At 45.0% G+C, this 20,527-nt stretch overlaps 1 protein-coding gene across 2 annotated transcripts in view; it reads left to right on the top strand.

Moving 5' to 3' along the window:
• Nucleotides 1–20,527, top strand: part of SERPINE2 (serpin family E member 2) — a 70,936-nt gene that overhangs the window by 44,822 nt on the left and 5,587 nt on the right. For both annotated transcript variants that reach the window (NM_174669.2, XM_024999003.2), the window contains 3 exon segments: nucleotides 6,236–6,433; nucleotides 16,507–16,705; nucleotides 18,713–18,813. In NM_174669.2, coding sequence (NP_777094.1) covers nucleotides 6,236–6,433; nucleotides 16,507–16,705; nucleotides 18,713–18,813 — 498 coding nt within the window.

Here is a 20,527-nt window from a genome sequence, read left to right as displayed (position 1 = left end):
CATTCAGGAGGTGGGATAGGCACAGAACAACAGGGAAAAGTTAAGGCTAGAAACAGAGATTTGGAAACCATCTTTCACAAAGAGGGGAGTTAAGGTCATGAGAGTGGAAGCAAAAGAGAGTGGAAGCAAAAGAGTGGAAGCAAGAAGGAGAATAAGCCCAAAGAGGAAGCTTGGAGAAACTCTGTCTCTTCCGGTCACATCTCTCAAAGCACGGTTCCAGCCTCAGAATGGCCCAGGGCATGTGTTTAGAATTCTGATCCCTGGACCCCCAGTCTGCTGAGGCAGAAGCTCTGAGGCAGGGGCCTAGCCTTCTGCACTAAAACAAGTTCTCCCCTAGTCTCCCTCCAAACTTGTCAAGGCAAATATTTGCAAACCACATGAGGGGCTAGAAAAGATGCTCCAGAGGGTGGAGGAGAGCCAGGGTGGTGTTGGTAAACCCGTGCCATCCCTTCTAAACAGGACCCTGCACGGTGCAACCTAGGCTCCCTTCCTGAAACCACGAAATGATCAGGAGACCAGCGAGTGGGAGGGGATTAGTGTGACTTCTGAGCCTGTAGGACTGAGAACAGAGGCAGGAAGCTGATGGCACTCAGATACAGAGTGGCTGTGTGATGTGACATGTCAGATCCCACCTAGTCTTCTCCTCTGCTGTGTCCTGGGAGCAGTAAGTCCCTTAGGATGCCGCCCGACAGTTTCAGGCCACTTTGAACACACACTGACTCAATGCATTGCTCATAGCATCTGGGGAAAGGAAAACAGTAAGGCTAAACAAGTACTCTTCAACCCTGCAGACCTAACACTAGCTGTCAAAAAAAGATTTTCATACTCTCTTGAAGTGAAATGCATAGCTCCTGTAACCTATGCACACGTACATAAATTTTAAAAAATTAATATAATGCCAAGCTGAAATACTAGGAAAAACAAAAGTAGTTTATGGATGTAGTTCAATAGGTAAACCCTTGGGTACAGCCACCCCTGAATATGCAACAGAATCTTAGAATAAGAATTGACATGGGAATTGACATTCACACTGACTGTGAATTGACAGCCACAAAAGCAGAGTCAGGCCCACCCCACTGGTGACATAAAAACCACAGGCTGTGTTGCCATCACTGATGCAGTTTTTTTCTAAAACACTGCAAAACTCTTTGTAAATTTCCGACCAAAACAAGTACAGGCCCTTCTTGGTTTGCGTGGTCATCACTTTCCTGGCAAATTCAGTGTCCGTCAACAGTACGCAAAATATATGGCAGAAACCAACACAATACTGTAAAGCGGTTATCCTCCAATTAAAAATAAATTATTTTAAAAAAAGATACTTTGTGTTTACCAGCAAGAAGAGTGAGGTTCTGGGCTCAGATGACCTTGAGCAGGTTTCTCAGCAACATGACTCTGCAGCGGAGTGTTGGAAAGTTATGCCAGAAGCAGGACCGTTCACGGCGTGGGGCTGTTTTGAACATTACAAGACAGGTAGCATCTCTGGTCACTGTCCACTCAGCCAGAAACACTCCTACAGATTTTCAGACGGCCCCACTCAGAGGCACTTGGCTACATGCGAAGTCTCAGAGAGACACTGGAGGTGAATCAGTCCACATGTGGAAGACCACCACGTGGAGATGACAGATCCTGCCCTGCAGAGGGTGGGGGAGACTTTCCAGTGTGCCAGGGATATGGTGACGGCTTGCCTGGGACACCCTCTCTATGGCCTCGGATCCAGCCACGCGGGCCCCCTCCCAATCTCTCGGCCATCCTGTCTCCAATCACAGACACCCTCGTGCATCCTGCTTCCTGGAATGCTTTCTCTCCCCAGTAGCCCCTGGCCTGTTCATTTCACACTATCTCATGAATGGCATAGCCCTTACAAGCTTAAGTGCCTAGTTTGAATATCAGTTCTGCCACCTACTGGCCGTGTAACCTCAGGCCGGTTACTTAACCTCCCTGTGCCTCAGCATCCTCCTCTGTAAAATGGGGAGATGATATAATAGTGGTACCGGACTTCCCTGACGTCCAGTGATTGGGACTCAGTGCTTTCACTGCCGAGGTCACGGGTTCGATCCCTGGTGGGGGAACTAAGATCCTGCCAGTCTCATGGTGCAGCCAAAAAAAGAAAGACGGAAGGAAAAAAAGACAGTGGTGCCTACTAGAATTCTTGTAATAACATTAAGGCTGTTATGGGAATATGAATAATACTCATAAGGCATTGAAAGTTGACACTTTAGAAATAATGTTCAGCAAATGTGAGTTATTTTTACAGCTGTGGGTTCATGTAATACTTCCTCAAGGAGCCCACCCATCCCTGATCTCACTGACCAGATCGCATCCCCCTCTTACTTGCCCTTACATCCTTAAGTATCCATACTTTTACTGCAGGATATTTATTACAATTGTATTTCCAAGTCACTTATGTCAGTCTCCACCTCCCTCTAATCTATAGCTTTTTGAGGGACAGGGTTTATTTTTGTTTTGTTTTCTTACCTAAAAGAATCCCTGGCACATGGTAGGCAGGCATCAAAGAATGAATGCGTGGATAGATGATGGATGCATGTTCATGACAATTATTGATGGCAGGTCCCTCCTTGCCTCTAAACCATGCATTTTTTTCTTCTTATTTCTTTGTGCTCCCTTATTATATCTCCGTTCTACCAGTAGCAGTGTTCTTGTTTAATTGCTAGGTTGCATCTGACCCTTTTGTGACCCGCCCCGGACTGTAGCCCACTAGGCTCCTCTGTCCCTGGGATTTGCTAGGCAAGAATACTGGAGTGGGTTGCCATTTCCTTCTCCAGGGGAATTTCCTGACCCAGGGATTGAACCTGTGTCTCCTGCATCGGCAGGCAGGTTCTTTACCACTGAGCCAGCCTAAACCTAGTGGCCGTAAGAGGCTTTATCTGTCTCAGGAAAAAGGGCAGAAGAGATTGCTTCAGACTCTTGGTATGCACCGACAGAAGAGTGAACGTAGCGTCTTAGGTGTGATTTTTCAATAATTGATGACAGGGTGCTTGCTCTTGTACAGCTCACGGTTTAGTTGAGGGAGACAGATGTTACATTTGGCTAGAATAAAATGCTGCAGTGTAACAATAGTGCTGAGCATTGGGTTTTATGGAAACTCCTGGGAGATGGGAGGAGGGTCAGACAAGAGTTGTAAGAGGGGACCATTGAGCTGTATCTCAAAGGTATGTAGGAGTTGGACTGGATGGATAATGGTCCCAGCGAAGGCAAGACACAGCTATTGGGAAACCGACTTGCTGGAGCACAGAATTCTCACTTCCTTCCCACAGGATCCAGTGTTCACAGAGGCCGCTTGCTTAGAAAAATGGCTATTTATAGCGCTTGTGTTCTTGCAGATCCTGCTATAAGGGGGCGTTGGCGCCCCCTGGTGTAAGTAAAGAACAGTGATGACACTGACTGACTTAAGAGAACCCTGCTGGTTAGGGTATCCATCCTGGTGTGCTTCTTAACCATGACTCACATAAACATCTGTTTATTGTCCATCTGAGTCTTCTTGAGCTTCATCTAAAAGGACTTAAAGCTCTCTCTGCTGAATTAGATAGTCTTGCTTCTTCAGAAGCTGTTGGTTTTATTCCCACCATTTAAGGTATTGTAACAGGCATTTATATTAGGTACTTTTTGGATTAAAAGCTACAGTGAACTCATTTTTAATAGTTCTGGTATTAGTGATCTCTCTTAAACCTGTACACACTCGGAGAGACAGATACACACACATACACAGGTGCACACACACACCAACACACAATTGAATCTTTAAACGCCAAGCAAAAGGAACCTAAATGAAAATCCAAAGCTTCAGGCAGAGATGGCACTTGAGGGGGATCTTCATGCATTCACAAGAGCATCCTGAAACCACAACAGCTATGTTTGCTCCTTCACTCCTGCACAAACAAGCTGGACCACCCCGATGTCTTGTGAAGAGCTCTTCCTTAACAAATAGTTTTTTCGTACAGACAGACCCTGGTTCTTTTTAATCTCTGTAATATGAGCCTAGACGGATCCCTGACCCATCAATATAGACACCGATTTTAGTCCTACCTCTTCTTTAAGTAGCTTTGTAATAACCAGGGATTCCAAACTAATGCTCCACATTCCTAAAATCTTAAGAGAAATTAAGCATTTAGCTTTGATAACATTGCATAGGCTGAAATGTTCCTTTATTTTTAACTGGGATTAAATCAACCCAAGAGTTAAAACAAATCAACATGACACCAGTTTATCTTGTACCAACCAAAGCCCTCAATGGCAGTCATACATGTCAGTTATTATCAAACACAGAAATGAATTAATGAGTATAGCTTATGAGGATAAGTAAAATGTTCTTACGGAGAAGGCAATGGCACCCCACTCCAGTACTCTTGCCTGGAGAATCCCATGGACAGAGGAGCCTGGTAGGCTACAGTCCATGGGGTCGCTAAGAGTCGGACACAACTGAGCAACTTCACTTTCACTTTACACTTTCATGCACTGGAGAAGGAAATGGCAACCCACTCCAGTGTTCTTGCCTGGAGAATCCCAGGGACGGGGGATCCTGGTGGGCTGCTGTCTATGGGGTCGCACAGAGTCGGACACGACTGAAGTGACGCAGCAGCAGCAAAATGTTCTTAAAACGGGCTTATAGGGAATTAGTTATCACATCAGATCACATAAGTCGCTCAGTCATGTCCGACTCTTTGCGACCCCATGAATCGCAGCATGCCAGGCCTCCCTGTCCATCACCAACTCCCGGAGTTCACTGAGACTCAACATCCATTGAGTCAGTGATGCCATCCATCCATCTCATCCTCTGTCGTCCCCTCCTCCTCCTGCCCCCAATCCCTCCCAGCATCAGAGTCTTTTCCAATGAGTCAACTCTTCGAATGAGGTGGCCAAAGTACTGGAGTTTCAGCTTCAGCATCATTCCTTCCAAAGAAATCCCAGGGCTGATCTCCTTCAAAATGGACTGGTTGGATCTCCTTTCAGTCCAAGGGACTCTCAAGAGTCTTCTCCAACACCACAGTTCAAAAGCATCAATTCTTCGGTGCTCAGCCTTCTTCACAGTCCAACTCTCACATCCACACATGACCACAGGAAAAACCATAGCCTTGACTAGACGGACCTTTGTTGGCAAAGTAATGTCTCTGCTTTTGAATATGCTATCTAGGTTGGTCATAACTTTCCTTCCAAGGAGTAAGCGTCTTTTAATTTCATGGCTGCAGTCACCATCTGTAGTGATTTTGGAGCCTAGAAAAATAAAGTCTGACACTGTTTCCACTGTTTGCCCATCTATTTCCCATGAAGTGGTGGGACCAGATGCCATGATCTTTGTTTTCTGAATATTGAGCTTTAAGCCAACTTTTTCACTCTCCACTTTCACTTTTATCAAGAGGCTTTTTAGTTCCTCTTCACTTTCTGCCATAAGGGTGGTGTCATCTGCATATCTGAGGTTATTGATATTTCTCCTGGCAATCTTGATTCCAGTTTGTGTTTCTTCCAGCTCAGCGTTTCTCATGATGTGCTTTGCATATAAGTTAAATAAACAGGGTGACAATGTACAGCCTTGACGTACTCCTTTTCCTATTTGGAACCAGTCTGTTGTTCCATGTCCAGTTCTAACTGTTGCTTCTTGACCTGCATACAAATTTCTCAAGAGGCAGATCAGGTGGTCTGGTATTCCCATCTCTTTCAGAATTTTCCACAGTTTATTGTGATCCACACAGTCAAAGGCTTTGGCATAGTCAATAAAGCAGAAATAGATGTTTTTCTAGAACTCTCTTGCTTTTTCTATGATTCAGCGGATGTTGGCAATTTGATCTCTGGTTCAGTGTTCTTGTCTTGTGCTTTTATCAGATATATTCCTTTGATTATTTTTCATGCTATTATAAGTGGATTTGTTCTCATTTTATTCTTTAATTGGTCATTCTGAGTGTACAGAAACAGAGATTTTTAGTATGTTGCTCTTATATCCTACAACTTTAAAAGAATTTCTTGAAGAAAAGTTTGGTGACTCTAAATAGAGGTTCTCTGAAGTCTTTTCTAGTTCACTGATTTTTAATTTTTTTTTCAGCTTTTAATTTTTAGTGAGGAAAACAATTAGAAGGACAAGAGGATATTGTGGAAGGTCTTTTAAAAATCTTTGAATCTTAAAACTTGTTAGATTTTTTCATTCCCCCTGACCCCTCAGCTGCCTTTGCCCGCTAATGGATGGCCGGTCCCAAGTGTCCTCCATGTCTGTTCTCTGCCTGCACAGGTATGATCGACAGTCTGCTGTCCCCAGATCTTCTCAACGGCGTCCTCACCAGACTGGTCCTGGTCAACGCAGTGTATTTTAAGGGTTTGTGGAGATCACGGTTTCTGCCTGAGAACACCAAGAAGCGCACATTTGTGGCAGCTGACGGGAAATCCTACCAAGTGCCCATGCTGGCCCAGCTCTCTGTGTTCCGCTGCGGTAAGTTCACCCTGGGTGAGGCTGTGTTGTAGAATGTGCCAGCCATGGAAAGGCCCTTGAGTGCTGTCACTAAGTTCAGGGGCAGTCTGCCTTCTCAGTTTTTAAAAAGCACAGGGGAGGGGAGGGCAGGATTTTTTAAGAGCTCATGGTAAGTCTTGGCATTATTTACAAAGGTTATGTATTACTGTGGGCTTTCCTGATGGCTCAGTGGTAAAGAATCTGCCTGCCACTGCAGGAGACGTGGGTTTGATTCCTGGGTTGGGAAGATACCCTGGAGAAGGAAATGGCAACCCCCTCCAGTATTCTTGCCTGGAAATCCCATGGACAGAGGAGCCTGGTGGGCTACAGTCCGTGGGGTCATGAAAGTGTGGGACACCACTTAGCGACTAAACAGCAACATGTATTAGTATGTAACACATGCATCCCTTTTAGGTTGAAATTTAAGGATAAAAGGGCAATTTAGGACCCAAGAAGTATAAATGGACAGTAAACGTATGAATGCGTTGTCAACTCATCATTAGCAATCTTACATTACCAAATTAAAAATGAAAGTAAAAATTAGATTTCTTTTCCACTGATCAGATTAGCAAAAATTGCAAAAGTTGACAAGGCCAGCCCAGTCATGACTCTGGTGTGCGGGCACATGGGCGCCCTTGAGTGCTGTGGGGCTGGGGGGACTGTGGTCTGACTGACTTCCTAGAAGCTGTGCCCCAACAGTTTCACACCAAGGAATTTATAATCTGAAGATAATCACACACTGGCAAACAACTAGAAGCTATACACGTACATGTAGTGGAACACACATGACAATTAGATTTATGTAAGTAGAAAGTTATATAATATGTGGTTGATTTCAGAAAACAAGTTACAGAACAGCAGATGCTGTTTCATCTCGTTTATGTAAAATACTTTCTATATATTCACACAGTCATGTCTTGGAGGATGTTCAATAAGATGTTAAGTGGTAGTATTTCAAATGATTATTTTTGCTTTGAGTTTGAAAATTTTTTAAATGAGCATATGTCAGTTTTATAGCCGGGGGGGTGGGGGTGGGGAATGACCTATTTCTGCCTCATTACCACAGAGAACTAAGGCTGGTGATTATTTGATAAACCTGCTTTCATTGAAATACTTGTGGTCCAGTTAAACTACCTTTTCATTTGTAAGTTAACCTTCATGTCTCCAATCTGTATGTGGATGTGTGGGTCCCAAGCACTGCGTTTGCATATACAGTGTGTATTAGATCAGGCACTTCTCTTCATGTCTCTAGCTGCCTAATTCTTTAGAGTAAGGAATGACTCACGGGAGGGACGCAATAAGCAGTCACTTTTCTTCCTCTTGTCATCTATTAAGCTTCCAGGTGGTATTTTGTCGCCCACTCAGTACATTTTTTTAAAGATAATATGTATTTAAAAGTCCTACAGAAAGGTGTCATGCAAAGAAACTGAGGAGAATAAAAATCTCTTGGGAATTCCCTGGCAGTCCAGAGTCCTAACCACTCTCTCCACACTCTCATGGGTTCAGTCCTTGGTCAGAGAACTAAAATCCCACAAGCCACGCAGCATGGCCAAAAAAAAAAAGCAAATAAATAAAATTTTAAAAATAGAAGGCAAAAAAAAAAAAAATAGAAGGCTCATTTTGTCTATAAATCACTTGCAGGTTACGTTTCCTAGGAAGACATCTTTTGGAAAACTAGAATTGCCTCTAGCTCCTATCCGAAGAAAAGCTATTTTGTTTTAGATCAGTATTTATACATTCTAATAAACCAAATTGGAGAGGGCCTCACTGTATATTTCTATTGCTGAAAAATAACGAATAAGTCAGGAAAGATTCAAATGCAAGGCTTCTGTAGACATTCCCATGAAGAGCAAAATGTTTGTATTCGTAGGAATTTCTTGAACATATAGGATGTTTCCTGGGAGGGAGTTACATCTCCAGGTGGCTTCTCAATTAAGAACTAATTTATCTAAGAATATGTGTGTGCTTTACAGAAAGCGAGACAAATACATTCTTACGGTCCACGGTGTGGGGAATCTCTTCCCCGCCTTCTCTGATTCATGTTCTCGTTCCTTCATTCCCTTCTGAGCCCCCAGGAGGCTGCATCAGTGGGTTTCCTTGCCCCTGGGCTTCCTGTTGGTTGGCTGATGGGGTGAACCAGCAGGTGGTGGAGTAAAGGGGGAGGGCAGGGTCAGGCATTGGCACTCCAGGGCTCTCCCTGCATCACCGGGCCGCCTCATCCCTCCAGGCAAGGTCTCCCGCTGTCAGGACCTGCCCAAGGGCCCTTTGTCTCTGGGCCAACACCCCCTCCCCTCAGCCCTCCCCGCCTAGGGCTGGTAATGGTGCTCAGGTTTGTGGTCCAGGGTACCATTCTATGACTCCTCTGTGTTCTCCCCTTGCTTCCTAAATGGTCCCTCCATGAATTTAATTGCCCTGTTTGGTGTCCTGCCTGTTAGCCGTTGGACCCTGACTCACCTGTGCTGAATTCAGAGCAGACCATGAAAGTCCTGACGGTCCTGTTCCCTCCCAAGTCAACACTGCAAGTGGCCCGGGGCCGTCCTTCCTGCCCCACTTTCTTTACCTGGGATTGGAACCCAGGGCCTTCCATGGCATTGTCTGTTCCCAGGTTTCCCCATTGGGCCGGCAAGGCAGCTTTTCATGGAAAGAGGGGGCCAGTTTGTCTTGTGAAGAAAGCCCAATAGTCCATGGTGGCCGCAGGCAGGCATTTGTTTTCATGACAGCAGACTGCCCAGCGGGTCACCCATTTCCTGCCTGTCTCATCACTGTCTGACCACATGACCAGCCAGGGCTGGGAGGCAGGTGGTCCTGGCAGTTGGTCACTCACATGGCCTCTGGTGCCTGCTGCCCAGCTTCTCGTAGGCCTCAGCCAAGCTGAGCCATCCTTGGTCACTTTGCTGCAACATTGCTGTTCCATTTACCCATTTATCAGCCTTCCTGACTTTTCACCCGAGATGTCAAGGTCTCTGAGAGGATTCACTTAATAAAACAGTAAGGGAGAGGATGGAAATAAGAGGGGAAAACCCTTCTGACTTAAGTTCCATAAACTGTAAGTACTTTGAGGGCAGAAATTTTTCCATTAAGAAAAAGCTTTAAAATTAGTGGAAGTATATTTCACATTCATTACAAAATCTTCAAACGTAACAGTATGTAAGGTAGAAAAAAAATAATCCCCTTTCTAGTATAAAAACTCCTATTAAGTGTTTGGTGTATCATTTGAGACCTTTTCTGTGGGTATATAAAACGTCTGTGCAACTTTTTGCATACATGGGATTACACTATAATTTCTATTCAGTAACCTTTTTTATTAGACAATCTCCCTTGGAAAACTTTATGTCATTTCTTTGGATCTGCTTGATCCTTTTATCAGCTACATAGCATTCCGCATATCATAGTATCCTCTGGATAGCCATTTACTTTTTTTCTGTGACAGCACTAGAATGAGCATTCTTGTACATGAATCTTTAGATGTTTGTGTTGGAACTGCTAGAGATAATTTCCTTGGGAATTCCCTGGTGGTTCAGTGGTTAGGATGCTGCGCTTCCACTGCCGGGGCCCCGGGTTTGATTCCTGGTCAAGGAAATAAGATCCCACAAACCATGCAGCATGGCCAAATGAATAAATTAATAATTCAATAAAGGCAATTTCCTTGGATATGAATTGCTGAGTCAAAGTTGTTAACAAGTTTTTTATTTTTATTGCTATGAATTTAGACTTAAGAGACTCACTTATTTTGAAAAAGACCACAGAAGAATCCAGACATACATGCATATGAATATGTGCACGTGTGTTCTGTGAATACCCAGTATGTTTCCAGCTTCCACTCTCCTCGGAGCTTATGGCTTGTACCTGTGTGTCCAGATGACATGTCCGCTTGGTTGTCTACCAAGTTCTCATCCCGCAGGTAGACACGCTATTGCCCTCACCATCTGCTTCTCCCCGCAGTGTTCCTTTGCCCAACAAATGGCACCAGTACTCAACCCAGTTGCTCAAACCACATCTCCTTCTCCATCAACTCTCCGCAGACTCCCTTTCCATTGCAGCCCGATTGTAGACTACCATGTACAGTGGATCGTGTGCTTCTTTTTCTCAAATATATATTTCGATTTCTACTTAAGAATAGCCTGAACAGTTCCTTAAGAACTCCGAAATCCACAAAGCTGCTTGTAGTAGAAGTAATTAGAGGGACTTTCATCTACAAGGATTTCTTGATACTGAATATTTAAAATATTCTCTCTCCTTTTTTACAGGCTGAGAAGGGCTCTTAACACTTAAGAACCGTGGTTATCTCCTCCATTATAGGACTTAAAGTAGGAATCAGAGTACTTTACAGGGCTTTCCAGAAAAACCAGACCATCCGCAAAGCACCACCTACAGAAAGTTCTATATCTTCTCTGTATTTTCAAGGTTTGATTCTTTGCCTGTTCATTAAAAGATTTTCTGGATCGCCATTCATCTAAGAGGGCTTCTCTAGTGGCTCAGCAGTAAAGAATCCGCCTGCAATGTAGGGAATACAGGAGATGCGGGTTTGATCCCTGGATTGGAAAGATGCCCTAGAGAAGGAACTGGCAACCTGCTCCAGTATTCTTGCCTGGAGAATCCCATGGACAGAGGAGCCTGGTGGGCTACAGTCCATGGGGGTCACAAAGAGTCAGACACACCAAGCAACTAACATTTTCACTTTCATTCATCTAAAAGAAAAAACTGATTTTTCCCTCTTTCACCTTTTCCCTTCTCTTTAGAATGAATGGGGCTGCTCCATTCACATCTCTATATACTCCAGGAATTTTCCTCACTGGAGAACACTCAGTCTGCTTCCCAGATGTTAAAGGATGGAGGGTCTGGGGCAGAAAGAGGTCTGGGATGGCAACAGGCTCCCTGCTTTGACACAAAATCCCTAGATGCCGCTTCCTCGCCTGGTTCATTCCACCCAGGAGCTGTGCCCCACTGAAGCAGGTGTGGTTTCTCCTGATGGATCAGTTCTGGCACTCAGGAAGTAAAGTATCTTACAAAGCTGCTCATACCCATAGATGAAGGCTTTTTGCTGTGTGCAGCCCCTGGGCTGAGCTCCAGGCACGAGTTATCTCATTTAATTTTCACAACAGCTGTGTAAGGTGGGTACTATCATCCCATTTTACAGATAGAGAAACTGAGACTTGGAGTTCAGGAACTTGCCCAAATCCCAGAGCTAGTGTGTTGGAGCCAGGGTTTGAATCCAGGTCCTCTGACTCCAGATAATTGTGTCTTTAACCTTTGCCCTCTGTAAAACCATGCTATGAAAGCGGTACTTCCATGATTGGGTGGACAGAGAGGAAAAGTGTTTTTTCACCCTGGTGGCTCAGACGATAAAGAATCTGCCTGCAGCGCAGGAGACCTGGGTTTGATACCTGGATCAGGAAGATCCCTTGAATGGCTACCCACTCCAGGATTATTTCCTAGAGAATTCTGTGGACAAAGGAGCCTGGTGGGCTACAGTCCCTGGGGTCACAGAGTCGGACACGACTGAGCAACTAACACTTTCACTTTCAGTTTCCACAAGCAAAGATAAGCGTGGAAGGGGGCTGTCTATGGAGTCTTCCTAGCTGACATTTGTCATCTGCTCCTGTGATGAGAAGTGGGGCCAGGGAGAAATGGAACATCAGGCAGCTTTGAGCGACTAGATGCAAATTGATTAGCTGTTATTCACCTTACTGATCAGTTAACGATGTATCCCCTCGAGGCTGGATTCCCTGGTAGAAGTAGCAGCTCTCGCCCCACCTAAAACACATTCCAGCTCATAACTTCATTTTTCATGACCCTGATTCTCACCAGAACAGAAAACACTTCTAGAAGTGGTTAATGAACACCTCCGGGTCCTTATTTCATGCAACGGAGCAGTCCTTTATTAGCAACTTCCCAGATTTCACAGTTTCCAAAAATGAGCTCTACCAGCATAGGAACCTAATGTTTTCTTTGAGAATTAAAAGGTTTATTAGGAAGTGGTTTGTTGTTGTTTTTTTTCTCTTTCCCATCATTTTCAGTTTCTGCTGAGACCATTTTATGATGCAGGGGAAAGACACAGAATCTCATCTTGGATTCTCCGGCAGCCCTGAGACAGAACCTGGGTGAGAGTGAGGTCCACGTGTGTCCTGAGCTGAGACCAGCACCCCAGGTGCCTGGGCAGTTCCACAGGCAGAAGCATATGGTGGGAACAGGAGACACCAAGTGACTCACGAATTGCTCGAATAGTTCTTCCTCAAGGAGAGCCTGTCATGTCCTCCTGTAGTGTCATGTATTCTAAGAGCTTCACCATTTTGTCATATTACTGGTGGCTCATACGGTAAGGAATCTGCCTGCAATGCGGGAGACCCAGGTTCGATCCCTGCATTGGGAAGATCTCCTGGAGAAGGGAATGACTACCCACTCATTCTTTCCTGGAGAATTCCATGGACAGAGGATCCTGGCAAACTACAGTCTATAGAGTCACAAAGAGTCAGATAGGACCGAACCACTCACACACACACAGCTAAAGGTGTTTCTTACATACCCTGATAGCTCAGTTGGTAAAGAATCTGCCTGCAATGGCAGGAGACCCTGGTTTGATTTCTGGGTCAGGAAGATCCACTGGAGAAGGGATAGGCTACCCACTCCAGTATTCTTGGGCTTCCCTTGTGGCTCATCTGGTAAAGCATTCCCCTGCAATGCGGGAGACCTGGGTCCAGTCCCTGGGTTGGGAAGATCGCCTGGAGAAGGGAAAAGCTACCCACTCCAGTGTTCTGGCCTGGAGAATTCCGTGGACTATATAGTTCATGGGGTCGCAAAGAGTCGGACACGACTGAGCGACTTTCATTTCACTTCACTATGTATCAAAGTTCGCAGTCTCTCTCACAAAGAGTCAGACAGGACTGAGCGACTTTCACTTCACTTCACTATGTATCAAAGTTCGCAGTCTCTTCCTTCATCAGGACCTCCCTCCCAACCCCTATCTGGAGAAAGGGCTTACTGAAGTTCCTTGTCTCAGATGCAGCGATTAGCAAAGGTCATCCCCAAAAAACAGTCAAGTGAAGATCACGAGAGAAACTCACTTTCTCTTTTCTCTTATCCTTAAATGTTTTGTCCTTCTTGGTCATTCAGAGGAGGAGGAAGAGGGGCCCAGCATTCACTGGGCACCCACGATGGCTGGGCCCTGCTGGGAACCTTGTTTAATCACTAAGTTGTGTCCAACTCTGCGACCCCATGGACTGTATAGCCCGCCAGGCTCTTCTGTCCATGGGATTTTTCCCAGGCAAGAATACTGGAGTGAGTTGCCATTTCCTCCTCCAGGGGATCTTCCCAAGCCAGAGATCAAACCCATGCCTCCTGCATCGGCAGGTGAGTTCTTTACCACTAAGCCACCAGGGAAACCCCGCTGAGTACCTTGTATATGGCTTCATTCATCCTCACAATGATCTTGTGGGCTACACACTTTTTAACTTTTTATTTTATATTAGAGTATAGCTGATTAACAATGTTGGGATAGTTTCAGGTGGGCAGCAAAGGGACTCGACCATACATATACATGTATCCGCTCTCCGTCAAGTCCCCGCTCCAGGCTGCCACTTAACATCGAGCAGAGTTCCCTGTGCTATTACAGTAGCACCTGGTTGGTTACATTTTTTCACACTTTTTATTTTCCTGATCTCTCTGTTCTCCAAACCAGGAGGCGCACAGAGGTTAAGGAGCCTCACCAGGATCACCGAGGTCTTCTTCTAAAGTTGGAAGTGTTCAAGAAAACATTTCAGAATTCCACATAATCTAGAAATGCTGGGTTTCCATTCACGTAGTTAATTCTTACAGCTGTCCCATTGCATGGCTAAGGTAAAGGTTTCTTGGGATGCTCAGGCATACTCTGTGGAAGGCTCTTTTCCTGGGATGCTCATGGCCCCTCTGGGCCCCACACCCCCGCCCTGGGCTTCTCCCCAACACCCGCCATGACTGCACTCATGCTGTCTCTGATGGGCGATCCTCAGTTGCCCTGCTTAGTTTTGTTTTGAATGTTTCACACGGGATTGTTGTTGTTATGTAGTCACTAAGTCATGTCCAGCTCTTTGTGACCCCATGGACTATAGCCCACCAGGCTCCTCTGTCCATGGGATTCTCCAGGCAAGGATACTGGAGTGGGCAGCCATTTCATTCTCCAGAGTCTTCCAGACCCAGGAATTGAACCCAGGAATTGTCTCCTGCATTGGCAGGCAGAATCTTTACCACCAAGCTGCTAGGGAAGCCCCTTCACATGGGATAAAAGGATTCTAAGATCAAATAAATTTAGGAAACCTGGGAATAACTAGAGTTAAACAGTTTTCTTCGGGACCTCTCAGAGCCTTTCTTGAACTGTTGTGTATTATGAATGTGCAAGAAGGATCAAGTGTCCGGAGCTTCCTGGGATGTGGAATTCGTTTTGTCTACCAGGTGTCTTGCAGGCTGTGTGTTCTCTAGATGACTTTGTGAGAAGTGCTGGTTTAAATCACTCTTGGGTCTTTATTAGTAAGCATGGGTACCGTAAACTATCAGAAAGCCCTCATGGTAATTACCGGAATGGATGAAGAATGAGTAGGGAGTCTGGGAGTGAAGGAGGAGTACCTTTGGGTTTAGACGTACTGAGTCATTATGGAGCTCTGCTCCACTTCTCAGCCACGTGTCCCTTCTTGACAAGTTAGTGTCTCTAATTGTAACCTCCCCAGCTATAAAATTCTTCCCTGGTGGCTCAGACAGTAAAGAATCCACCTGCGATGCAGGAGACCCACGTTTGATCCCTTAGTCAGGAAGATCCCCTGGAGAAGGGAATGGCAGCCCACTCCAGTATTCTTAACGGGAGAATCCCATGGGCAGAGGAACCTGGCTGGCTACAGTCCATGGGGTTGCAAAGTCGGACATGACTGGGTGACTAACACTTTCACTTTCACAGCTGTAAAATAAGACTGCTTAAATCTACTTTGTGGGGTGCTGTAGATTCTAAATGTGTTGGCATAATTGGTGTGGGCCTGGCACAGAGTGGACCCTAAACAGGGGAAGCTGTTTACTACACCCCCTTGCCATAACTCCTTCACACACACACAGAGGCTCCACCAAAAGAATCATGCTTAGGCAGCTCACATTCAACCCTTCATCCATCTGATAAAGGTCAACTTCTTACAAAGCACTGTATTCTACATGCCTTATGATCTGGTTTAATTCTGCTTAGATTTAGTGTGGCCAAAGGCATTCTAGACATGTCTAGACTAAAGAATTCTTTACCAGGGAAGGAAAAAATAATTGCCCTTGTCTTTTATTTTCTAAGAAAGCTGTTTTTGGAAGCTTTCATAAAAACAGAAAATGAAGGGGGAAAGCAGTGAGTGCTGTGTAGACTAACGTGGCTGGGCATTTATTTGTCTTCTAGAGATCTTATAATACAAAAAATGAAATAAAAGGCGAAGCAGTTAGGACCCAACCACCTGACACACTCACCTGAATGTTATCACGATTTTGAAAATGAGCTGTTTCTCATCTTTTAAAAATACGCATATGGTGCCTGAATATCAGTTGTCTTCTTACTATTAAAAGGACAATGGATGCCCATCCTTTGAAAATGAAGTGTTTGTTGATGCCTCCTATGTGGTATGTGGTGGGGGCTTCCCTGGTGGCTCAGACAGTAAAGAACCCGCCTGCCAGTGCAGGAGACGTAAGAGACGCAGATTTGATCCCTGGGTGGGTGAGGAAGATCCCCTGAAGACGGAAATGGCAACCCAGTCCAGTATTCTTGCCTAGGATAATCCCATGGACAGAGGAACCTGGTGGGCTCCAGTCCATGGCATCACAAAGAGTTGGATGCGACTGGGCGACTCACACACACACTATATGGTAGGTCCCGAAGATTTGAAAGATTCAAAAGGTGAATAAACATGTTTGGGAAATGGGCATATAAAAAATGGAGAACGATAAAAGTATGTGCCCCAAAGTCAACACAATGAAATAAATAAAAAACTACCCTGGCTATCAGCAACCGCTCATGCCCCTTCTGGAAGTCACCAAGGGTGCCCTGAACCTGCCTCTGATTTCTTTAGGGTCTACAAGCACCCCCAGTGGCCTATGGTACAACTTTATCGAGCTGCCCTACCACGGCGAAAGCATCAGCATGCTGATCGCGCTGCCAACAGAGAGCTCCGTCCCACTCTCGGCCATTGTCCCTCACATCAGCACCAAGACCATAGACAGCTGGGTGAGCACCATGGTGCCCAAGCGGGTGCAGGTCATCCTGCCCAAGTAAGTAGCCCCTGTCCCTAAAAGAGAAAACAGCGGGAGCCCTCGAGCCCTGGGAGTGACTGTGTCACATACCGGACAACCGAAGGGTGACGCATCATGAAACCCCACTTTATTTTGCAGAAATTGCATGGTGGGAATACAAAGCTATGCTTTTGTAGAAGTTGGTTTTCAATCCCTGTGCCTCTTCTGTGGCAGGATAATGATGATGGGGAAGCAGAGAAAACAGCCTGGTCACTAAGCCCTCTACCAGACCACAGGCTGCTGTGCCACTACAAGGGTTTATAGTATATCTCACTGTTCATAGGGGGCTTCTCTGGTGGCTCAGTGGTCAGGAATTCACCTGCCAGTGCAGGAGATGAGGGTTTGATCTCTGGGTCGGGAAAATCCCCTGGCATAGGAAATGGCAACCCACTCCAGTATTCTTGCCTGAGAAATCCCATGGACAAGAGGAACCTGGTGGGCTACATCTATGGGGTCGCCCGTTGGATACAATCGAACACACACACATGTATACCTTCCAGTTCTGATAGCTTTTAATTCTCTAATCACTGAGATAAGCAATCAGAGGCATATATTCATAGTAAGTATTATAGTAATCCTCCCAAGAGTTTTTTGTTGTAAAATAAGCCTTCACATAAGGCAATGCTTGCCATAAATGAATAGGCTGGTGGTGTACATAAATTATAATTGTAAGTAAATTACCATTACAGCCCATCTGTGATGGGTCTGCTCACTTACCCTTGCTGCTCTCCCACAGGACGTGATAAAATCTGGTAAACACATCTTCTGTTGACAGATTTAATAACTGACATTTACACATGTATAGCTATAATGCCAGATAGTCCAAGCATCCCACAAATCCATATCATATGCAAAGGAATATCGTTCCTAATGTTTACCCCTGTTTTAATGATGAAATGCTTCCAGAATGCAAACACTTAACTAGCAGGAATGTATCTCCTCCCTTTGACCATCCACAACCCCAATAACCATGGTGGTTCTGTGGTTGGATACGGGGGAAGACTGTAGAATACTGAACACTTGTCAAGACCCTGTTACCGAGTCTACTGCTCATCAAGAACAGACCAATAAAGAGATGAGTTGCTGGGGCTTCCCTGGTGGTCCAATAGCTAAGACTTCCTCCTCCCAATGCAAGGGGCCTGAGTTCAATCCCTGGTCAGGGAACTAGGTCCCACATTCCACAGTTAAAGATCCCACATGCCGCAACAAAGATCAAAGATCCCAAGTGCTGCGGCTAAGACCTGGAACAGCCAAATAAATATTCTAAAAGAAAGGGAAGAGAGAGAGAGATGAGTTGCTGGAGCAAGGAATAGCGACTTTATTCAGAGAGCCAGCAGACTATGAAGATGGTGGACCAGTGTCCCAAAGAACCATCTTGCCTGAGTTAGAATTCAGGCTTCTTTTATACTAAAAAGGGAGGGAGTAAAGTTGAACATTTCCTGGTTTCCATCAGTCTCCAGAGGGGATGTGTCAATTTCTTCCTCCCTGCAATCATTCAAAGGTGGGCCTGGCCTATTTCCTATGAGCTAAACAAAAGTGTGTTAGCTTAGTGTTGATTACCTGGGAGGTAGGGTTCCCAGAGATGGGCCAGTAGGTATAATTTAAGCGTAAAGGCAACATCCCTTTAGCAATTAACTTGTAAGAGAATACAGAGATTCTTTCCTATCGCAACCCTGCATCTCCCCATTCAGCATAAGAGAAAGTACTTCCATAGCTCTTCCTCAGGCTAGAATGGGGAGCCTGTTGCCCACGAGGTTGAGGACCCCCCTACTTGCTGTTACTGTTCCGTTTTGCCATATATATGTTTGAGAGATGGATCGTTCTCTACTTACCTGGAACTTTAATCTTGGGGTTAAAATTTAAGATATGACTGTTCAGAGTATACATTTAAAAACATGTTTGTAAACATTTTTTCCCACTGGCATTGAATATATCATTTTGTATCATTTATAATGATGTTCCCCCTGTTTTCTGCTTTTGTGCTAGGTTCACAGCCGTAGCACAGACAGATTTGAAGGAGCCGCTGAAAGTCCTTGGCATCACTGATATGTTTGATCCATCAAAGGCGAATTTTGCAAAAATAACAAGTATGTTCAATTTAGAATTTGCTCTTAAACTTGAACAGTGTGTTATAAACCAAGTTTCTGATTTGTTCAGGAAGAAAAGGTCAGCATTAGGGATGTGTTGCTGTGAAACTCTTCAGGGTTTCATTGGATGCCTCACTGAATGACGCTGCCGAGCCTCCATCACTTATATCAGCATGAGTCATGCATCCCTTACATTTCCCATGTACATTTCATGGGAAACCTACGTGACTGCATGCATTTAAAGAAACATTTCATGTATTGTTTCCATTACCTAAAAATTTGGCTCTTAATTAGATATTAGTCTCTTCTTTTTCCAAATGCACAATTTCCCCCTGTATTTTCCAATTTTCAAGATCAAGAATGTTTGAGCTCTCAAATGGCTTAACTTCCACCAAACAACTGCAGGTGCCAGTATGTGCAAATAGGATTTTGGCATCTCAATCCCATTAATCTGAAATATAAATTCAAAGGAGGCTGATTAATTGCCTTTGCCACACCATCTGGGACACAGCTGGTATGATATCCCTTCATTTGCCAGTTACATGTAATTTTTTTCCCTAGAGTCATATCTCAATGTTTGGTCTTTGTCTTTTTAATTGATAGCACAGCCAGCTCCTTCCACAGACAAGACTTAAACATTATTTGTGCTCTATTTTGTACTTTTCCCCCTGAGTGATAAGAGAATAGTTCAGTACCAACCTCAGTTGCCTTTTAGTGAACACCTGGGTACCTGTCGTGGGGATTAACGCGACTCCCCTGGTAAAACTGCAGCTCCATGGATGTTCTGAGACTCTCATCCTGTGTTAACCAAACTCTCTTCCCTCATCCAGCTGCATTAGCATCACCATGTCTGAAATTCACGATCGTGGGTCTGACTCAGACCTAGAGTCAGCGTCTTTGCTTGAACAAGGCTCCTCATCCCAGTGAAGCCGGGGAAGTGCTGTTTTACCCTGCACTTTCCCCTTCAGGATTACGCATTGTAGCTTACATACTAGATACCTGTGACAGGGTATTCACACGGGTTCCGAGGGAGGAGCAGGTGCCAGAAATTCTCCTGAGACGTCCTGTTTAACCGTGCAGGTGACGAGGGCCCTGGAAATGCGTCTCATTCATGATCAGTCACATTAGAGCCGAGCACCAGTGCAGACGGTTTAAAAGCAGACAACACAAAAAGCACTTTTCTCCCTTTGCACCAGACCTGTGTCCCATCAGGGTCAACATTAACTTCTGTTTGCATTCTCCTCAAACTCTGACCCCAGTGGGTGTTGCTGGAATGGTGAGATTTGCTGAGAAGGAAAGGGTGTTCAGTAGAAGGTCCCAGGGGCCTAGCTGCACTTCTGAGCCTGGCTCCTCCTCCTCTGTCACTGCTCTGCCCTTAAGTGAGGGACTTTTGTTAGGAAAAGAGGGCTCTTCCTCTGCCACTAATGAGCCATGTGACTGGGGGACAGTTTCTTAACACTCTGGGCCACAGGTTCCCTGTGTGTAAGTGCTATGTTTTTTCTGGATGTGAGATTCTGTAATTGAAAAGTAATATTGTTGGCTTGCTTCTTCCAGAAAACTAGATCACCTTTTTAAAGCTCCACTCTTTTTATTTTTTTAATAAAATTCTTAAGTGATGGGAGTTGAACCGACAGAGGCACTAACACGCTTGGGGTCCCGGACTCCCTGCTGTGAAGTGAGGTCACAGTTCACTTAGCAGAGACTGAAATTCACC

This window comes from Bos taurus, chromosome 2 (genome assembly GCF_002263795.3).
Source record: "Bos taurus isolate L1 Dominette 01449 registration number 42190680 breed Hereford chromosome 2, ARS-UCD2.0, whole genome shotgun sequence".
Classification (NCBI taxonomy): Eukaryota; Metazoa; Chordata; class Mammalia; order Artiodactyla; family Bovidae; genus Bos; species Bos taurus.
The sequence above is the reverse complement of the archived record's forward strand: the minus strand, read 5'-3'. Positions and strand labels throughout refer to the sequence as shown.